Source organism: Macrotis lagotis, chromosome 5, assembly GCF_037893015.1.
Source record: "Macrotis lagotis isolate mMagLag1 chromosome 5, bilby.v1.9.chrom.fasta, whole genome shotgun sequence".
In the NCBI taxonomy this organism is placed as follows: Eukaryota; Metazoa; Chordata; class Mammalia; order Peramelemorphia; family Peramelidae; genus Macrotis; species Macrotis lagotis.
Window position 1 is genome coordinate 238,249,800 of NC_133662.1, and position 21,078 is coordinate 238,270,877.

A 21,078-nucleotide genomic window follows, 5' to 3' on the forward strand; every position below is an offset into this window, starting at 1 on the left:
GAACAAATACTTGTCCTGGTGGCTGGTTGCCCTCCCTGGGTCCTTCGAGGGCCCAATAGAATTCTTTGGTCACTACCACTGGCTGTTGGCTGTGTTCATGCAGGAAGCTGCCTTAGTCTTTGGAGGAGAGTGGATTGTTGATAACTCTTACCTCCCTTCAGTCTCTGGGCCATCCCAAGCCCCTTTATGTTGGGAGCTATCCTTCCTGTGTTAGGGTGGAAGTGAGGTGCCTGCCCCAATGGAACAACGAGCAGAGGTTTTCTCGATTGGGCAAGCTTCATTTTGTCATGGACAGAGAAAACAAACTCAGAGGGCATCACCAAAGCAGGGGCCTGCAGACTTTTGCACAGGTAGACATACCCAGCCATCCTGCCGCGTTGCCCCTGTGGGAGGTAGCTAATGCATATTTCAATTCAATTCAATAATATTTATTAAAGGTCTCAGCAAGTTCAAAGCTAGGTGGTTCAAAGATACAAAGACTGACTTTTCTCAACGCCTACAAACCAAATAGTTTGGCATATTTCCTGAATGAATGAATGAATGTATGCAGAATGTTATTTCTGCAAGGGCACTCTCAGGAACAAGACTGTATATATAGAACATGGAGTGTTTCTCCTATCCCTATTATCACCATATGCTGATGGAGGCTCCACAATAAGGGAGTTCAGATTGTGGGGGAGTGTAGCGAAAGGAGGTGAAAATGTGAAGTTAGGAAGTCTCCCCGATACATCTAGGACACATGATCCTGGCTTTCGCCAGCCCAGGGAAGTCTCCGTTGGGTGAGCATCTGCGAAGGCTGCATGGGCAGAGGGGGTGTCCTCTCTGGGAATTCCTAATGCCATTGAAATCAGATTCTGATTTTTTTTTCAAAGGCTAGACTTAACAATTGTGTGGGCCTGGGCAGGGGATGGCCTCTCTGGATCTGCTTCTTCAAGAGTGGACAGATTGGAAGTCCCCTGTCCAGCTGTGAACCCGTGATGGGCGATCAAGGCCCCGAGCTTTGGGGTTCTGAGGGAGTCATCTCAGGCCTTTATGGACCGACTTTCTCATCTTTAGAAGTGTGACTCCCAGAGCTCCGAAGTCTTCCAGGTCCGAGACGTCCCTGGGCCGGGGGCCCTGATCCCACCCTCTCAGGCAGACTGCCCCCCCCCATGTAGCCATCGGCCTGAACAATGGGAGCCAGAAATGTATATAGTTGGCATTCAAAAGGAGGGGGCTTCTAGGGAAAAGGTGGGAGACGGGCTTGGGAATGGGGGTGGGGGAGGGACGGGGGTCCTGGAGCTCATTCCGCCTTCTTCGGCCGCTTGGTGCCATCTTGCACCAGCTGGGCGAGGCTGAGGGGGTTATAAGGAGGGGCAGAGGTCCCGGGTGGGCAACAGCGGCCGCTGAGGGGCTCCGGGAGGGCACGGAATCGGCGCTGGGTGCTAAGACGCTGTCTGATCCGCCCCCGCCCCGGAGGTGGGTGCTGCGCCCGGGCAGCGGGGTTCAGTGACTTGCCCAAGGTCACACGGCGGGGTCCCCCCCCCCCGGCCCAAGGGGCAAGAGGCCTCGCGGCCGCCTCTGTCCCGCCCCGGGGCCGAGCCCGGGGTCAGAGAGGCCCGGCCGCGGCCCCGGGGCCTCGGGGATGGCGGGGCGGGGCACCGGCTGCTTCGGACGTCCGGATAGAGGAAGCGGGGCCGGGGGGCGGGGCCGGGGGGCGGAGCCGTCCCGCGGCGGCAGGTGCGCGGCCCGGAACTACAAGTCCCGGCGGCCCCCGCGGCCCCCGCCGGAGAGCGCCCGCGAGCCGAGCCGAGCGCCGCCGAGCCGAGCGCCGCCGAGCCGAGCGCCGCCGAGCCGAGCGCCGCCGAGCCGAGCGCCGCCGAGCCGAGCGCCGCCGAGCCGAGCCGAGCCGAGCCGAGCGCCGCCGAGCCGAGCGCCGCCGAGCCGAGCGCCGCCGAGCCGAGCGCAGCCGAGCGCCGCCGAGCCGAGCCGAGCCGAGCGCCGCCGAGCCCGCAGAGCCCGCGAGGCGCCGGCGGAGGCGCGGCGGGCGGGCAGCGAGCTCCGGCCGGCGGTGGCTCCGGGCTCCTCCCGCCGCGCGCCCCGGCCCCGGGCCCCGATGCCGAGGCATGGATAGAGCGGCGCGGCGAGCCGCGGCCATGGGGGAGAAGAGGGAGGGCGCGGGGGGCGCGGGGGGCGCGGGGGGCGCGGGGGGCGCGGGGGGCGCGGGGGGCGCCGGGGCGCGCGCCCTGCAGCAGTGCGGCCAGCTGCAGAAGCTCATCGACATCTCGCTGGGCAGCCTGCGGGGGCTCCGCACCAAGTGCGCCGTGTCCAACGACCTCACCCAGCACGAGATCCGCACCCTGGAGGTAGGCGCCCCGGGACCCCGGCCCGCGCCCCCCGTGGCCCCGCAGCGTCTCCCCAGGCCCCTCCCCCAGCGCCCTCCCCAGGGCCCCCTCCCCCAGGGCCCCCTCCCCCAGGGTCCCCACTCCCCCAGGGTCCCCACTCCCCCAGGGTCCCCCTCCTCCAGGGCCCCCTCCCCCAGGGTCCCCACTCCCCCAGGGTCCCCACTCCCCCAGGGTCCCCATCTCCCCCAGGGTCCCCATCTCTCTTTACTCCCCCCAGGGTCCCCACATCTCTCTTCCCCCTCCATAGTCCCCACATCTCTCTTTACTTCCCTCCCCCCCACTCCCCCAGGGTCCCCATCTCCCCCAGGGTCCCCATCTCTCTTTACTCCCCCCAGGGTCCCCACATCTCTCTTCCCCCTCCATAGTCCCCACATCTCTCTTTACTTCCCTCCCCCCCACTCCTCCAGGGTCTCCATCTCTCTTTACCCCACCAGGGTCCCCACTCGTCCAGGGTCCCCATCTCCCCCCCCCAGGGTCCCAACATCTCTTTACTCCTCCCCATGGTCCTCATCTCTCTTTACCCCCCCAGGGTCCCCACATCTCCTCCCCCCAGGGTCCCCACATCTCTCTTTACTTCCCTCCCCCCACTCCACGGTCCCCATCTCTCTTTAACCCCCCCAGGGTCCCCACATCTCTCTCCCCCCCAGGGTCCCCACATCTCTCTACTTCCCTCCCCCCACTCCACAGTCCCCATCTCTCTTTAACCCCCCAGGGTCCCCACATCTCTCTCCCCCCCCAGGGTCTCCACATCTCTCTTTCTCCCCTCATGGTCCCCACATCTCTTTACTCCCCCCCCCCACTCCTCCAGGGTCCCCATCTCCTCCAGGGTCCCCATCTCTCTCTTTACCCCACCAGGGTCCCCACTCCTCCAGGGTCCCCATCTCTCCCCCCCAGGGTCTCCACATCTCTATTTCTCCCCTCATGGTCCCCACATCTCTTTACTTTCCTCCCCCCCACTCCTCCATGGTCCCCACATCTCTCTTTACTGCCCCCCAGGGTCCCTGCAGCACCCCCTCCACCAGCCGCTTTGCTTTGCATCACCCTTCAAAAATACAGGTTTTTTTTTTCTTGCTGAATCGGCGCTTCTCTCCTCCAGTCATTTGTTGCCGGGCCATCGGGTTACCATGGTATTAAGCTAATCAAAACAATTACCCACCTTCTGTTCCTCCGACTTCCACCCAAAATGGACCTTGGCTTGGGCAGACTCTGCTGGGAACATGGCCCTTGTGTGGGGAAGACTGGCACCGAGGGGCACTCGTGCTTGGGGTGGGGGAACGCTGCTCCGGTGGGTGTTAAACGACAGCCCCTTCCACTCTCTCCAAGGGAAGTGGAGGCTCAGCTGGGGTCCGAAGAACCATGTAAGAAGGGAGTTGGGGTCTGAGGGTCCGTCCCTCCCCTTCACTTCCCCCTCTTCTTCTTCCCTCCCCCACCACCGGGGTTCACAGTCAAGGGGGGTGAAGATAAGTTCCTCCTTTCCAAACTGCTTTCCTCCAGAGACTTTAAAGGCTGGGTCTGGCCAGTGACTTTCCAAGGTTTAATTTCTGGGGTGCTTCTTAGGGAATGGCCTCTGGGCTTGGGGAGAGGTTATTCGTCCAACATTGGGATCAGACGAGTTCATAGGGCAGGAAGCTTTTCCCCCTCTTTCCTCAGCGTCCCCAAAACACCATACTAAAACCGTGGTTCCTGTTATTACCTAATTATTGGTCAGCTGATAGAGAACCAGCCAGAATAAAGGAGGAGGGGTCTTTACTTCTCTAACTGAGTCAGCCACTGAAAAATCCACATTGTCATCCCAGAGAACCTGGGGTACAGACTGCTCCCCCTTCTTTCAGAAATCTGTTTCTGTAAAGGTCACAGTGTTGACTGGGGCCTTCCGTGTGAACTTTCTTCTCTTACAATGACTCGTCCTCCTTTCCTTCTCCTTTTTTTCTTGACTTGATGTTCAAGTGCTCTTTGTGGAGGAGAGAGAATCTTTTTTCTTGGAAGAGATGCTGGTGGTCCCCTTCTTTGGTGTTTAGTCCAGTGGACAGAGCCCTGGCCTTGGAGTCCGGAGAATGGGAGTTTGGATCTGGCCTCAGACCCTTGACTCTTACTAGCTGTGTGACCTTGGGCAAATCACTTAACCTGTGTGCATCCGGGGTCATCTCTAATCCTTGATTCCTATCTGGTCACCCCACCCAGATGGCTCTGGAGGAGAGAGTGAGGCTGGCGACTTAGCGCAGCTCCCCCTCACTCACATCCAGTTTTTCTTGTCTCGGCATCAACTCCCGATGAAGGACAACCATTATTATTATCAGGATTATTATTAGTCACACCAAGCAGATTAATAATAATACTAATACTAATAATAATAATGGTTGTCCTTCTTCATTCCCAAGCAGAAAGAACAGGCTCTCTGGCCCCTTAGACTGTACCAAGCAGGTTTCGAATACTACTGAGATCCAAGGGTGTTTATCAGAGTCAGAGGCTAAACAGTCCTCTGGAGGGGGCACTGGACCATCATAGAACCATTCAATTCTGAGAGATAGGGGTGAAAGAAGCAGCCTGGCTGGGAAAAAATCCCTATTCTCATCCAAGTGAACAGAGGGTGTAGGCTCCTCTCCTCTTTCTCCAAAATCTTGTCCTCAGTTTGGAACCCTAATTCTGAGGCAGCAATCCTGGGTTCAAATTCTACCCCCAGACACCTTGGTCCATAGATTTCAAACTGAAGTGGCTCTTTTTTTAGTTCCTACTCCATTTTATAGACAAGGGATTTGAGCCCCAATGACTTATCCAAGGTCACACAGGAAAGTGGTGAAAGAATTCTGTTTTTTTTTTTTGACTTAAGATCAAATACCTTTTGTCCTATATTTTGCTTCCTCCTGTTTCCTTGGGTAAAGGTCCGTGTGAAGGTGCTGAGATGGAGAGTGGTTTGTGAGGGACATCAAGAAGGCCATTTTGGTTGGCCAAGTTGCTTTATCTGTAAAAAACAGGAATAATGACTCCTACAGTTAAATAACCTCTGTTATTCCCACCTTATTAGTTACTGTGAGAGCTTTGCTAACCTTCAGGATCTATAGAAATGGATGGTTACAATTTCCTGTTTGTCCCCCCCCCCCTTTTTTTTAACCATTGCATGGATCATCCACAGCCCCAAACCATCCCATTGCCAGTTAAGTTCCCTGGATTGTCTGTTGACCTTCCCTCTGTGTTCTTAGGTTATATCATTTGGATAGGGATTTTGTCCAAAGCAGCTAGAAACACCCCAGGGATCATAGAGGATTTGCAATGGAAATGAGGGGGAAAGACTCAGTTCTTTGTCCTCTCTCTCCCCAAGATGAATCCAGATTCTTTTCCGTGTCCCTAAAAGAAGAGACTGTGATATTTTCAGGTCAGAAAGAAGATGGTGCTAGTGTCTCCTTACACCAGATGCTGTGACTCTCACAAGAGGGCCCTTTTGGTGGAGATAGTGAGGAGGAAGAGGTGCCCGTTTGGGAGCCCCTTGGCTTTCCAGAGCACTTTCACAGTATCAAGAGGGTGCTTTTTAAAGTTCTGTCTAATCTATCCACCTTTCTCTGTCTCTGTCTTTCTGTCATTGTCTCTGTCTCCGTTTCAGTCTTTGTCTCTCTCTTTATCTCTGTCAGTCTCTGTTTCTGTCTTTGTCTCAGTTTCTCTCTCTGAGAAGCCGAGCAATAATTCCCAAGTTGTGTCTTCAGAGATGGCCTAGCTGGGATTTCTCCAGTTCTGTAGAATCAGCCTCTAGTTAAACTCCTTGCATCATTGGGACTGCTCTTGTCAAAGCCAGGTCTGGTCAAAGGGCTTATCTTGTGTAATCAAAGAGAAAAGAGAGTCCTCAAAATGTTTATATTGGAGTGGGAGAAAGTGGGGGGCTGGGGAGAAGAAGGGAGATTGAATTTGATGCCCGTGAAGTCCCCTCCAGCTTTAGTGTCCTGGGTGGAGGTCTTGGGACCTAGGCGTCAGGAAGATGTAAATTCATGTCCTGTCTCAAATGTTTATGAATTGTGTGACCCTGGGCAAGTCACTTAACTTCTCCGACATCATTTTCCCCTTCTGTAAAGTAGAGATAGCACCTACTTAACAGGGAAGTTTTTAGGAACGAGTAAGATAATATATATTTAAAATGTTTGCAAATTTTCCTGCCACTATACAAATGATAGTTATTATATGGGTCACTAATTTGTACATACATAAAAGTGCATTTCTCCTGACTCCAGGGCCGGTACTCTATCTACTGCGCCACCTAGCCAAGTGTATTTCTAAATCTCTCCATCTATCTGCTGAGTTGGCAGTGTGTTGAAGGAATTGGAGAGCCATATATTTGTTGTTCAGTTGGGTCTGACTCTTCATGACCCCAAGGATCCTATTGTCCTTGGGGTTTTCTTGGTAAGGATACTGGAGCGCCATTTCCTTCTCCAGTGGATTAAGGCAAACAAGAGGTTAAGTGACTTGCCCAGGGTTAATATAGTTAGTAAGTATTTGAGGTCAGATTTTAGATTCATTTCTTCCTGAATTCAGATACAGTGCCATTTTCATTGAGCTATCTGCTTCCAAGGCAAACAGAGGTTAAATGATGTGGCTAGGTCTCTATATATCTATATCTTTATATGAATACATATATAAATACATTCATACATATTTGTATATGTGTACATAAGCATATGTATGCATAAAACAAATATATAAAATTATATATAATAAAATGTAGATTTATCTATAAACCACACATCTGTCTATACATATATGTAAAGGCCTTTGTAAACCTTAGTCAGTTATTTTGAAGACTAATAATAGCAACTTTCATTTGCACTTTCCCAAAGTACATTCTCTCTCTTGATCCCCTTGGCAGCTCCCTGAGGTAGGTAGTGCCACTATGATTATCCTCTTTTAACTAAAAATCCTTTGAGGGCTGCCCAGCTTATCGGTGTGGGTGTTCCCTCCACAGGCATAGATCGACTATTGCTACTTTACTTGGCCTGGCATCTTGAGACCGTGTGACTGAAAAAAGCCCATGGTTGGTGGCCAGCCTCCTGGTGACAGACTCTCTCCATTTAGCTGGGGACAGATGAATATCTAGAATGATATCTAGAATGTCCACGAAATCCTTTGTAAAGATATTTTATGTATAAAAGAAAGCTGCTATTATTTATTTTTCTTATAGTAATAATTAGAGAGCAGCATAGAGTAGGACATAGAGACCTAGGTTCAGTTCTGGCCTCTGTGTGACTTTGTGACCTTGGGCAAGTTACTGAAAACCCCCAGGTTCCAGGCAATTTTCAAAGACTTTCTGAGAGCAAGTGTCCATCAGTAAGTGGTAGAAAGGGGGTTCTATCTATAGCACTGAAATCACCAGTCTGGTCCCAGTTGACAATGATAGTAATAATTAAGAACTGACAATTCTACCGGGAGACTTGTCTTTGGGATTCCCATGTTTCAGAGGTGTATGCAAAAGCCCAGAGAGATGACACAACAGGAGGGGTGGAAAATGTCTTCTAGGTTTTCTGGGGCTGGTTGCCAGACTCCTTCCCCAAGGTCCCTTCCCCAGCGATCCCTTCCAAGTCAAAATTGGTGACTTTGGGATTCTATGACCTTGGTTCATGTCTGCTGACCACCCTAGTTTCCCATAAGTCCCACCTAAATCCCACTTCCTTCAGGAAGCCTTCCTCAACCCTTCTCTTTTTGAGTGTGATTAAAATGTTTTTTTTTTAAATTAAGATCTCTTAATGAAAAGGCACACCTTAATGGTAGCACTTATTAGTGCTAATTAGTTCCATTTATCATATACAGAGCTTGCTTTGTATAATTTTGTTTGCATATTGTCTCTCCAATCATATTGTAAGCTCCTTGAGGGCAAGCTTTTTTTTTTGTCTCTTGAGGCACATAGTAAGGGATTAATAAATATTTATTGGATGGGATGATTGAATCTCATCTGTACTATTAACATACTGTGTTTTTCCTTCTCTGGGTCTCAGTTTTTTCCCTCTGGAAAGGTATTTTTTTTTTACAAGAATTAAAATTACTTATCCCTTTCAGGTCAAAGATTCAAAGAAAAACTGGGAAACGGTTGATAGAAATCATTGATTTAGTACAGTGGCTAATGAGAGCAATATTAACTTAGAGACAGTGCGGTACACTGGACTTGGAGTTAGAGGAACAAGGAACAGGGCAAGTTACTATATCGCCCCATGTCTCAGTTTCCTCTTCTGTAAAATGAGGAGTTGAACAAAATGGTCTCTGAGGTCCCTTCTAGCTCCAATCTATGACCTGTAGGTTTCTTAACCTCCCTGTGCCTCAGTTTCCTCTTCTGTAAAATGAGGGGTTGGACAAAATGGCTTCTTAGGTCCCCTCTAACTCTTTGGCCATCTGGAGTGATACTTGGACTAACTCTCTCAGTCTTTTGTGAGGAAAGTGCATTGCAAACCTTCAAGTGTCATTCACACATTATGTATATCTGGATACATATTTCATGAAATAAAATGTAAAATTGAATGTCAGCCTCCTCACCATCTCACATTCCCAGGTCTTGGACTTGTTCCAGGATAATATTGACCCAATCCTTTGTTACTGCTAAGAGAGTGCTTTTCTATACAGTAGCAATTCAGCAAACCTTTATTAAAACACCTACTATGTGTCAGTCAGGTTTCAATTCATCCAACATTTATTCAAATTCCTACTGTTGGGGTTGAGAACTTGGCTCTGGGGGTGCAGAAGTAATGAACAGAAGGTTGATGGGTAGATCACAATAGAGGTTTACATTCATAGAGCCGCTTTATAGCACTTTCATACCTTATTTTGTTTGAACTACAAAAAGCCAGTGAGGATGGTCCTGCTAATATCTCCATTTTACATGTGAGGAAAAGGGGACCCAGAAAGGATCAAGGATTTGCCTCGGGCTGGGGCAGGATTCAAACTGAACCCCTACACTAATTAACTGGTGTAAGACAAGAAGGTTGACCCTGCAGGAGAGTTGAGAAAATTCCTCTACCCTAGGTCTTTGCAGCGACAGGTGTCTTTGGGTGGAGGTCAAGGGTTCTTCACTTTGTGTGTATCTCCTGGGGGGATCTTTGGCATGGTTTTGGACTTGGGTCTGGTTTCAAGTTCAGCATTCATTTGACAATATCTTCCTCTTTGTACTTAGGGAGGGTGAATTTGGAATGTGCTGACTAGTGGTCAAGGTTGACCTCATCTGTTTCCCTAAATAACTAGTTTTCTCAATGTGAGAGGAGTTCCTCCTTCAGAGGGTGTCATACTTGAAACAGCTACTCAAGATCTGATTATAGCCACCACACCACACAAAAATACCTAAGGACTGCCTACTGGGAGAGCCCATACTATTCTCATTTCTCTGGTCTTGGGAGCCCAGAAGTTGACTAGAAGGTGTGTTATTTTCTTTATTTCTTAGATGACAAAAGAGGCTGAAATATGAAATAGCAGGATTCTGAGCAAGGAGGTGCAGAGCCTCTGCCCTCTGATGGGGCAAGAGATTGTATGAGAGAGAGGAAGGTAGAAAATACGACTTGGGGGGCTGCTGGTGCAATTATACTTTTCCTTGGTTCATCCGTATCTCAAGGTAGCATCCCATGATGGACCCTACAGTTTCAGAAAGGTGTTGATAAACTGGACAGCTTACTGCCCAGTTGGGGAAAGACCTCAGGTCTATACAATGTGATAATTAGTCGACCAACCTCCATGGTTGTTTCAGGCTGGAGAAGATGGGACTTAGTGGGGACATGAGAGACGTCTTCCAATTTTTGTGGGGCTCGCAGTCAGATGTAGATAGCAAGATGATTGTTCCCAAGCTGGAAAAGGCCTCAGAGGCCATTTCAGCCCAACCTCCCTACAGAGTGTATGCCAGAATTATGGAGCAAAATTCTAGTCCAAGGTCACACATGTCAGAAACAGGATTTGAAACCATCCACTGTCTCATGATTAGCTGTGTGATGCTTGGTCTCTAAGGGATGAGGAGCAATGAATGGTAGGAAAAAGCTGCAAAGAGGGGGATTTATTTGAAAAAGAAAAAAAAAAGACTTCCTTCCCAATGAGACCTGTTCCGCCAGGGAAGTGACTTCCTGCTGGGGGGAGGAGGCCAGGGGTTTTCTAGCAGAACCTGAATGACCATTTGTTCCTCATCAGGTGGGAGCTGATGATCTGCTCCTCCCCAGCTCCCCATTCAGGGAGCCAGTCATCCTGTTTCTCTGACTTTCCCAAGATACCCCACATCTCAGAATTGGCAAGATCAGAACTTGAAATCAGGATGTCTGATTACAAGCATAACCAACTTCCCTCTAGATAGAGAGCAATTAAAAATGATCCCAAGCCCCCTGGCTCTTGCTTCCTCCAGCCCAGGAGAGTTGATTTAGGAGGAAGTCTACCAGCCTACCTCACCAATGACATAGCCAGGAGCTTGGCCAAACATGTGACCGATTTCTAGGGATTTTGACTTCCCTACTGCCTTCTTCATTTGTCCGCCCGTCTTCTGATCATGTCAGACTTTTAGAAGAGGGCCAAACCGGGGCATTCTTTGTCTTCTTGGGCAGAGAACTTACAGGTCGTTCTAAAAAGTAGAAAAACTTGTAGAAACAGACCTAGTCAATGCAATGCCAAATGGTGACCTTGGCTTATCTCAATCACTTGAGATCTTCCTATCATTTATGTATTCATTCATTTATTTAGTTATATCTATTTCTTAATTCATTTATTTATTCAATCTCATTTATTCATTCATTAATTCACTCATTTATTTTTGAGTCTTTCAAGAGGGAGGGAGAAAACCCTGAAGCTAGCATCTACCTGTAGAATTAGCCAGTTGGAGAAATCTCAACATGAATGTGGGATGCTCCTGATCTGTGACCCTTTCCAGGCCCTGACAACTGTAGGCCCAGGGTTTTTTAGATTTTCTAGAATTTAGAACTGGAAGATGCCTTAGAGAGACCAAGCCTCACATTTTTTAAAGGAGGAAACTGAGGAAAGGAGAAGTGATTTGTTCAAGTTACTGCAAGCAATGAGAGGTAAAGATTTGAATCTAGAGCAATCTGGCATTTATTTATTACCTACTGGGTGCTAGGTGCTAGGAATGCAAAGACACGAGCAAAGCAAGACATTTGGGATGGAGAAATGATATGGACAGTCTGGAGCTGTGATTTCCCTAGTCTAGATTTAGGGATCTCCCTGGTGAGGAGGCTCCCCTACCAGTGCAGGTTGCTACCTCTCTGCCACATATGATCTTTGGTTTTTTTTTTTTTTTTTTTTTTTGCAAGGCAAATGGGGTTAAGTGATTTGCCCAAGGTGACACAGCTAGGTCATTATTAAGTGTCTGAGGTCGGATTTGAACTCAGGTCCTCCTGACTCCAGGGCTGGTGCTCTATCCCCTGAGCCACCTAGCCGTCCCACTTATGATCTTGAACAGGATCTTCTTAACCTGAAATTTGTGAACTTTTTTTTTAAAGATTTAAAAAAAATTTTTTTTCTTAAATTAAATTTAAATTTTTTAAAAAAGAAATATTTCAATAACTACATTTTAGTATAACTGATTTCCTTTGTAAATGTATGTTTATATTTAAAGTAATATGTATTGTATATTAATATTAATTGATGACACAATTTATATTAAATACTGTTGCTATTAATATTTATAAAATATATTTACATATTTAAAAACATGATTTAGAGGAGGGGTCCAGGGGCTTCACCAGGCTGCCAGAGGAGTAAAAAAAAAAAGGTGAATTTTTGACTCAGAGAATTCTTTAGACCACTGGGAGATTAAGGGAGTTGTCTAGGGTCACACAACCAGTATAGATCTATCAGAGAATGGACTTGACTGCAGGGCTTCCTGATTCTGAGATCTGGACTATAGCTACTCTACCTAGCTGATTTTGAAAATATAAGTAAACAGTAAATACTCATTCTTTTTAGGGCAGTGGGGATACATTATAGGGAGGGAGCACTGGGGTGTGGATCAGCAAAGACTCTATGGAAGAGATAAGTGTGCAAGGGCCTCTGGATTCCAGGGTCCTGGAGGCTCATTCTCTATGTGTTGACTTCACTTTGCTGCTCAGTTGCCTTCCAACTGGGCAAATTGCTTTCTGTCCCTATTACTAATATACAATTACTATTATAGGTACTAGTGCAGGCTGGGCTAGGTGCCAGCCTCACCTGATAAAAAGAAAGAGAGAAGGGGGGAGAGGAGAGATGAGGAGGAAGAAGAAGAAGATAGAGAAAAGAGGAAGGAAGAAAGGAGAGTGAGAGAAGATAGAGGGGGAGAGCAAAGAGGAAGGAGAAAGAGGAGAGAAAAAGAGAAGGAGATAAAGAAGAGAAAAAGTGAGGGAGAAGAAGAAAAGAAGAAAAAAGAGAAGAGAGAGGGAGAGAGAAGAAAGAGAAGAAAGGAAGAGAAGAGAGAAAAGAGACAAGAAAGAGAAGGGGAAGAAAGGAAGGAGAGAGAAGAGGGGGGAGGGGAGAGAGAGAGAGAGAGAGAGAGAGAGAGAGAGAGAGAGAGAGAGAGAGAGAGAGAGAGAGAATTTGAAGGGACTTGAGTGTACAGGATCATTCAACATTTTGATAAAGGGGAAACTGGACATAGACATCCTGAAGAGTCAGACCTGTGGCCTAAAGAGTATGGGAGATTGGTAGTTCTTTGTCTTGCTGATGACCAATGGCTGATGCCCAGTCAGTCAATAGATAAATCATTTTTCATCCCCAGGGAAATGTCTCCCTTGAAATCAGGGCAGACCTGGGTTCTAGTTGCCCCCTTTAGTTAGATAATATTGGACAAATCTGTTAACTTCTATGGGTCTCAGTTTTCTCCTGTGTAAATGGTGTGACCTTTCCAGCTCAAATCCCTATTTCTCCTGGTAGTGTAGAAAGTGCTAGGGATGATGGTCCCTCCCCTCAGGGTGCTTAAATTCTAAATTATGTGCACAAATAAATAAAAACCAGATCCTTACAAAGGATGGGGGGGGGGTTGTCAAATACCGAGGTGGGGTATGAGACCTACCTTAAAGGGAATTAGAGCCTCTAAGAATTTTGAAGTGATTGAGGGTGTCTAGGAGACAGATGGTCAATGGCTGAAGAATGATTGGGATCATTCTAGTTGTACTGAGGTGCTTATGAAATAGGATAGCATGGACCCTATTGTTGTGGCATTGATCAAGGAAGACAATTGAGTCACCTGGCTTAGTGGAAAGACCTGTCTACAAAGCTAGACCATGGAGATATCTCTGGGGAGGGGATAATTAAATTTATGGGAATTGATGAGATCACCAAATGAGAAGACAGTCAAGGTATCCCAAAAGTCTTAGCTATTTTTTTTTTTATTATTTTTATCTTAGCTATTCCTTTTTAAGTTATTTAAAATCTTAAAACCACACAAAGACTTTTGGGAGACCCTGAATAGAGAGATGTGAACCCAAGTCAGAGCTCTGGGGAATCAGGGTGAAGAATCATGCTTAGTAGATTGAGAAAGAGCTGACATCCAAAGGAGGAGCACTAGAACTGATCAGCATCTCTAAAATCCAGGGAGAAGACAGTATCTAAAAGGCGAGGGGTGGGCAAGTGGGACAAATGATGAAGAGGGGTTGCAAAAGACCACTGCATGTTGCCATGGAGAGATCTTGGGTGACCTTAGGGAGAGAGCAGCTTCAATGGAAGGATAGGGATGGAAGCCAGATTGCAAAGGATTGAGAAGTGAGTGGGAAGTGAGAAAGTAGGGAGGCACTGAGCCAAAAAGGACAGCTTTCTTTCTATAACTTTGAAGAGGCAGCTGCATGTGGGAATGGAAAGAACTTTTGATCTGGGTTCAAATTCTGACTGTTCTACCTTGGATTTGGATGGCCTAGGATAAATTACTGCCTCCCTGGACCTCAGTCTTTTCATTTGTAAAATGGAAGGGAGGTGCAGCTAGTTGGTACAGGGGGAATAGAGAGCCAGTCCTGGAGTCAGGAGGACCCGAGTTCAAATCCAGCCTCAAGACACTTATTAACGGTCATTCTGGGCAGATCACTTAACCCCGATTTGCCTTCCCCACCAAAAACAAACAATAAAATGAAAGGATTAAGTTCCATGATCTGTGGGGTAATGCTACAACTGGCAGAACTGTCTCCTTCCTTACTGTAATCAATGCCGTCTTTTCTTTGCTCTTTCTCTGTTGCCTCAATTTCTCTTACACAAACACACATTCCAGGAAGCAGAGAAAGCATCTTTTTTGCTCCCTCCCTTTCTCCCTCTCTCCCTCCCTTCCAATCCTCCTTCCTTCCTTCCTTCCTTCCTTCCTTCCTTCCTTCCTTCCTTCCTTCCTTCCTTCCTTCCTTCCTTCCTTCCTTCCTTCCTTCTTCCTCCTTCCTCCCCTCCTTCCCTTCCTTTCATCAGTGTTAAGTGATTTGCCCAGGGTCATACAGCTAGTAACTCTGAAGCTGCATCTGAACTCAGTGGTGTTCCTTCATGTACCACCTAGAGTGCCCTTCACTCTAAATCTTACTTGTGTTCTCTTTATTTTTCTTTTGTTGAATTCTTAACTTGTCTTTTATAGGTTTCCATAAAACTACACTAAAGACACCCTGAACATATTCTCACTTGGCCATCTCATCAAGTTCCATGGATTTAACTATTACCTCTCTGGAAATGACACCATCGTCTGTCTCATATTTATACATAGCCCACTTATTCACATGCCATTGTCCTCCAGGAGACCACTGCCTACTCCGTGGTCTTTCTCTAGTCAAAGTAGCTAGCTTTGCCAAATCTCTAGGCCTGAGTGATTTTTCCAAGCTCTGTAGATGAATTCATTACTAGAGTCTATGAATCTGATATATTCCTGACTATGTATGGCTAATGGACCCTGATTAAAAGTCAAGCACAATCAAGGGTTTCTTCTCTAGTGGACACCTCTGCCCTTTTTACCCCCAAGGGACAAACCCATATGCCCTTGCATTTCTCCTGTAAACTACTAAGATAAGACTATTTATTGAGTTATATTGTTTTTCTGACATATATGAAGGGACAAATTGGATTGCAGATTGCTTGGGGTTGGGTTGGGTTGAGGTGAGGGGTCTAATTCTGGTCTGTGCTTCTGGGGGACCCAGAGGTTCCCACTTGGGGAAAACAATGAACAAGACTGGAGGAATTCATTGCTCCTTTATGAGAGGAGCCTGGGATAGTTGTGGATTGGAGTGGGTGGTTTCAGATGGCAGGCAGCCTGGTTTTCTTTATTCTAGAATTCTGGAACTCCAGGGATGCTGTTCTCTTTCATGAATAGTACAGTGGGAAAGAGATTTGGGGTTGGGGGAACAAGTGTTTGAATCCTGCCCTTCTCATTTAATATTTGTGTGACCTTGAGCAAGCCATTTAACTACTGGAACTTCAGTTTCTTTATCTGTAAAATGCAGGGATTGGACTATAGGAGCTCTGAGGTCCCTCCAAGTCTACAATCTTGAGACTGGAAGGGACTTTAGAGATCAGAGTCCAGTCTCCTCATTTTATAGTCAGCAAGCATTCATTAAGGAGGTTCTAAGCCCTGGATCAAGCTCTGAAGAAACTTTGGAAAGACAAAAACTGTTCTTTTTGTCCAGGAGCTCCCATTCTAATGGACCCCAGTAGAACAGAACCGTTTAAGAGGGAATTATTTGTCCTATGTTGGTCAGTCAGTCAGTCAGTAAACACTTATTCAAACCCAACCTCTGACTCTAATTGTGTGACCCCAGGCAAGTCATTTAACCTTCTGTGCCTCAGTTTCCTCATCTGTCAAATGAACTGCAGAAGGAAATAACCTTTCCAGTATTTCTGTCAAGACAACCTAAAATGGGGTCTCTTAAGGATCCTTTAAAACTGAAAACAAAGCAAAAGCAAACAAGCTAAACACCAAAAGACAACAGAAATCATTTACTTATTTGTGATAAGCCCTAAAGAAAAATAGTGCCTGCCCTCTTGGAGTTTACAAACTAATGAGGGAAGACAATAGTTTCATTATTACCTGTTTGTGAAAAACCCCTCTCCTGGTTTGAGTCACTAAAAGGCCCTGAACCACCTATCCCCTAATAAGATAAGTTTTCATCCATCTTTCTGAGATGAGTTGTGTGAAAGGAGGCTCTGCTGAGCAGGTCCAGCTGAGGGTTTGGGTCAAGTTAGGAAAAATGAAGAAATGAGAAATGAAGAAAAATGACTTTTTTAAATTACTTTTTTTCAATTAATAAAAATCAAGTTTTTCTTCCTCTTCCCTCTCCACTCCACCACACACATTGGGATAAAAAAAAATATAAAAAATACCCCAAATCCTTGTTTGTTAGTCAAGTGTAACAAATTTCTGCATTTACCATGTCCACAAAATCTCCTTATATATCTTAAGTCCATCACCTCCTGGTCAGGAGGTGGGGAGCATGAGAAGAAATATGTTTTTAAATAGCAGTTGCATCCCATGCTGGAGGCTCTAGTTTTTTTTTTTTTTTTTTTAACTAAATACCACTGTTTTCACAGTGTATCAGGGCAAGAAATCTGGAATCTCATGTCTGGAATTCCGCATGCATTTGTAAGACCCTTCTTTGTCTAGTCCCTAAATGGAAGGTAAGACCTTTAGAATGGAAATTGCCACTTTCTATGGAGGATGCCTTGACCTGGAAGGAATCTTTCTGGTCAGTGTCTTTTTCTCCCCTCTTCATCTCTTATCACTCAGGTGCCTTTTGCAATCTTTCCTCTTTCACTAGTTCAAATGATGATGTGATCTTACTCCTTACTAAGGCTACTTTTTATCCTGTACTTGCTTTTATCTCAGTGTAAAATTTTTTTCTCCTAATTTCTTCTTTCTGTCTAATTTTGGCTGCATTAGTTTTGTTTGTGCAAAAGTCTTTTAATTTCATATAATTGAAATTTTCCATTTGCTTCCTAGGATTCTCACTGTCTCTTGTTTTGACCTAAACTCTTAACCTTAATCCATAGATCTGACAGATACATTTTTCTTTGCTCCCTTAATTTACTTAGGATATCCCCTTTATATCTAAATCATGTAACCCCTTTTGACCATATCTTGGGATTTGGTGTGAAATGTTGTTCTGTGCCAACTTTCTTCTAAACTGTTTTCCAATTTTCCCATCAATTTTTATCAACAGATGAGTTCTTGCCTCCAAAGCCTGAATCTTTGCCTTTATCAAACTCTAGATTTCTATGGTCTTTTGCTACTGTGTATTTTGTGTGATCCACCGCTCTATTTCTTAACCAATACCATATCAACTTTGATGATTACTGCTTTGTAATATAGTTTTTAATATGGTACTGCTAGGTTGCCTTACTTTACCTCTCTCTCTCTCTCTCTCTGCTGGCTCATTTTCTACTGCCTACAAACATACCCAAGTCTTCTGCATCCTAAAAAAATCCTCATCTGATCCATCCAACCCCTCTAACTTTCTCTCTTCTGCCCTTTGTAGCTATGTTTCCTTGGAAAAGGCCACCTATAGGAGATGCCTCCATTTTTTTCCTTCACCCTTTACAATTGGGCTTCCAATCTTATCATTCCACCAAAACTGCTTTCTCCAGAGTTACCAATGATTTTTACTGGTCTTTTTTCAGTTCTTATCTTCCTTGACCTCTCTGCAATGCAGTCTTTGACACTATTGTTTCCCTTCTTCTTGATCCTTCCTTTTCCCTAGCTTTTTAGGACACTGCTCTCTCTCTCTCTCTCTCTCTCTCTCTCTCTCTCTCTCTCTCTCTCTCTTTCCCTTCCTCCCTTCCCCCTCTTCCCCCCCCCCCCCGCCTCATCTTTTTGTTTCTCTCTATGTCTCTTCTGGTTCTTCTCCTATCTGACCATCCTCAGTCTCCTTTCCTGGATTTTCTTCCAGATCATACCCTCTGGCCATAGGTGTCCCTCAAGATTCTGCCAGGCTCTGTTCTCTTCCCCTGCTCTACTACTTCATTTGATGAGCTCCTCACCTCCCATGAATTTAATTACTATCTCTATGCTGGTGACTCTTAGATCTCTCTCTTTCCTCTCCCATTCTCTCTTTGGACCCCCAATCTCATGTCTCCAACTGCCTTTCAGACATTTCCAATTGGAATGTTCAGTAGGTATTTTAACTTCAAAATATTTAAAATAGAAGTTTTCTTTTCCCCTAAACCCTTTCACTCTGCTATCTCTCTGTTACTTCAGAGAGCAACACCATATTCCCAGTCTCTCAGGCTCATGATCTAGGAGTTTTCCTGGATTTCTCATTTTTCCTCCCATTCTCTTTCATATTCAGTCTGTTCTCCAGCTTGATTTCACCTTTGCAGCATTTCTTAAATGTACCCCCTTCTCTCCTCTGACATCTTCTCTTCCTTGATCACCTCACACCTGGATTATTCCAGTAGCCTGCTTGTGGAGTCTACTTGTCTCATGTCCCTTTCTACTCCAATCCATGCTCTATTCCTCCACTTAAGTGATTTCCCTGAATCTCAGATTTGACCATGTCACTCCGTCACTCAATAGTCTTCAGTGGAGTAAATACAAAATGCTCTACCTAGCTGATTTCTACCTTTCCAATCTTTTTATACCTTATTCTCCACCACATTCTCTTCAGTCCAGTAGCATGACCCTTCTGACTGTTTCATGAAGAAGACACTTGGAATTTTCTTTCTCTTCTACTCCAACTACTCACTTCCTTGCCTTCCTTGAAGACCCAGCTAAGATTCGACCATCAATGGGAAGTCACCTTTTTTTTTATTTTATTTTTTTAGTTTTTGTAAGGCAATGGGGTTAAGTGGCTTGCCCAAGGCCACACAGCTAGGTAATTATTAAGTCTGAGGTAGGATTTGAACTCAGGTCCTCCTGACTCTAGGGCTAGTGCTCTATCCATTGTGCCACCTAGCCACCCCCTGGGAAGTCACTCTTAATCCCTCTTAATTCTAATGCTTTCCCACTGTTAATTTTTTCCTATTTATCCTGTTTATGACATACTTTGTATAGATTTGGTATCGTGGATTGAGAGCTGGGCTTGAAGTCAGTTAGACTCATCTTTCTGAGTTCCAATCTGGTCTCACATACCTATTAGTTGTATGACACTAGGCAAGTCACTTCATCTTGTTTGCCTCAGTTTCCTCTTTTGTCAAAAGAGCTGGAGAAGGAAATGACAAACCACTCTGTATCTCTGCTGAGAAAATGCCAGATGGATATTGGAGGCCATACACAATTGGACATGACTGAAAGCTACTGAACAATAAATAAGCAATTTATATATTTATTTGCATGCTTTCTCCCCCTTTAGACTGTAAATTTCTTGAGGGTAAGTACTGTCTTTTAGGGTTTTTTTGGTGCCCTTAATGTTTATTAAATTGAATTAATATAGGAAGACCTCTAGATTTGTACTTGGAATCCTGGCTCTCTTTTCTTCCTTGAACTCTACAAAATGAAGGTGTTGGCCTAAGGTTTACATCTTAGAGTAGGTTGGATCTAATCCTTAATCTTTTCTTGTCTTAAAAATCATCCGGGCAGAAGTTCTGCCACTCCTTCTCTAAGGGACCTTAGCATTAGCTAAGTGAAATTTTGTCCAATTTAGGCACAGGTATTTGTTTTAGGGATTAAAGGCTTGTCAGAGAGGCGGGATGACCCAGTGGGTGAAAGACTGGCTTGGGAGTCAGGTCATTTGGATTGTAGGCTTGGGGTGCCATTAGGCAAGACATTTAATTTCCTTGTAACCTCTGTTTCATCATCAACCATAAAGGTGTTGATTGTCAACTTACTCAGCGTCTGGCTCTGGGGTTAGATCCTCATAAGGAAAATGAGTCATTAATATGGAAAAGAGGCAACAGCAACCTATGGTCAAGAGCAGTGTCAGTAGGTTTGGGTTCCAGTGGGAGGGAGGGGATTCTATCACCAATTCATTGTGTAACCTTGGGCATCATTGCCCATTTCTTGACTTAGTTTCCTCCTTTGTTAAGGAGTTTGAAGAAGATGACATCTTACGGTCGGTCGACCAATAAAAACTTATGAAGTGCCTATTATGTACCAGTCATTATTGAGTCCTTCCAGACTTAATGTTTTATGATTGAATGATACTATTCTAGTTACAGGAAGCAAGGAATTTTACATGGCTCCTTTTCATTTTTACATTCCCTGCCCAGAGAACTATTAGTATAATAAATAATGAAAAACAAGCAGGGGAAAAACAAATCAGCAAAACTAACCGACATGTTGGAAATGCCAGACTTTCAGCACCCACATTCCCCAGCTTCTGCAGAGAAACAAGCGGAAAGATCAGGAAACTTTTAAGAGAAGGGAAGATGAGTTTGATTGAACTTGTGCCATTCCAACAGCAGAGAGATACTGAGGCTTAGAACATTCCTGGGGTTCCCTTTTGGGCCCTCTAGATGGGTGTGTGTATGTGTCATCTTTGCCTCTTCTTCTGTGGGTGGTGGTGGTGTTTCTTCACTGGATGAGTTGCTTCTGGAAATAAAAGAGGTGAAGTAATCTCAGTTTTTAGAGGCATTCCCCTCTCTTCTCCTTTCCTTCCACCCTCAGAAACACAACTGTAAATTAGAACTCTGTCTGAACTGCTAATGCTGGCAGGGGTGACTATTTTGATGGATCTATGAGCTCATCATAGAATCCAAGAATATGAAGTGGAAGGAACCTCACAATGAATAAATGAATGAAGGAAAAGAGTATTTATTAAATGCTTTCTTTGACCCAATATCTGTGCTACCCACCAGGATCTAGAAAATAAAAAAGGGAAATGGTGATTTCTCT

General features: G+C 45.6%; 1 protein-coding gene across 5 annotated transcripts in view; it reads left to right on the forward strand.

Annotated features, from left to right (window-relative positions):
- Window positions 1–2,105: 2,105 nt before the first annotated feature.
- KSR1 (kinase suppressor of ras 1) overlaps window positions 2,106–21,078 on the forward strand; it is a 230,070-nt gene continuing 211,097 nt past the window's right edge. For all 5 annotated transcript variants that reach the window (XM_074189015.1, XM_074189014.1, XM_074189012.1 and 2 more), the window contains exon 1: window positions 2,106–2,345. In XM_074189015.1, coding sequence (XP_074045116.1) covers window positions 2,106–2,345 — 240 coding nt within the window. The remainder of the gene's footprint in view (window positions 2,346–21,078) is intronic.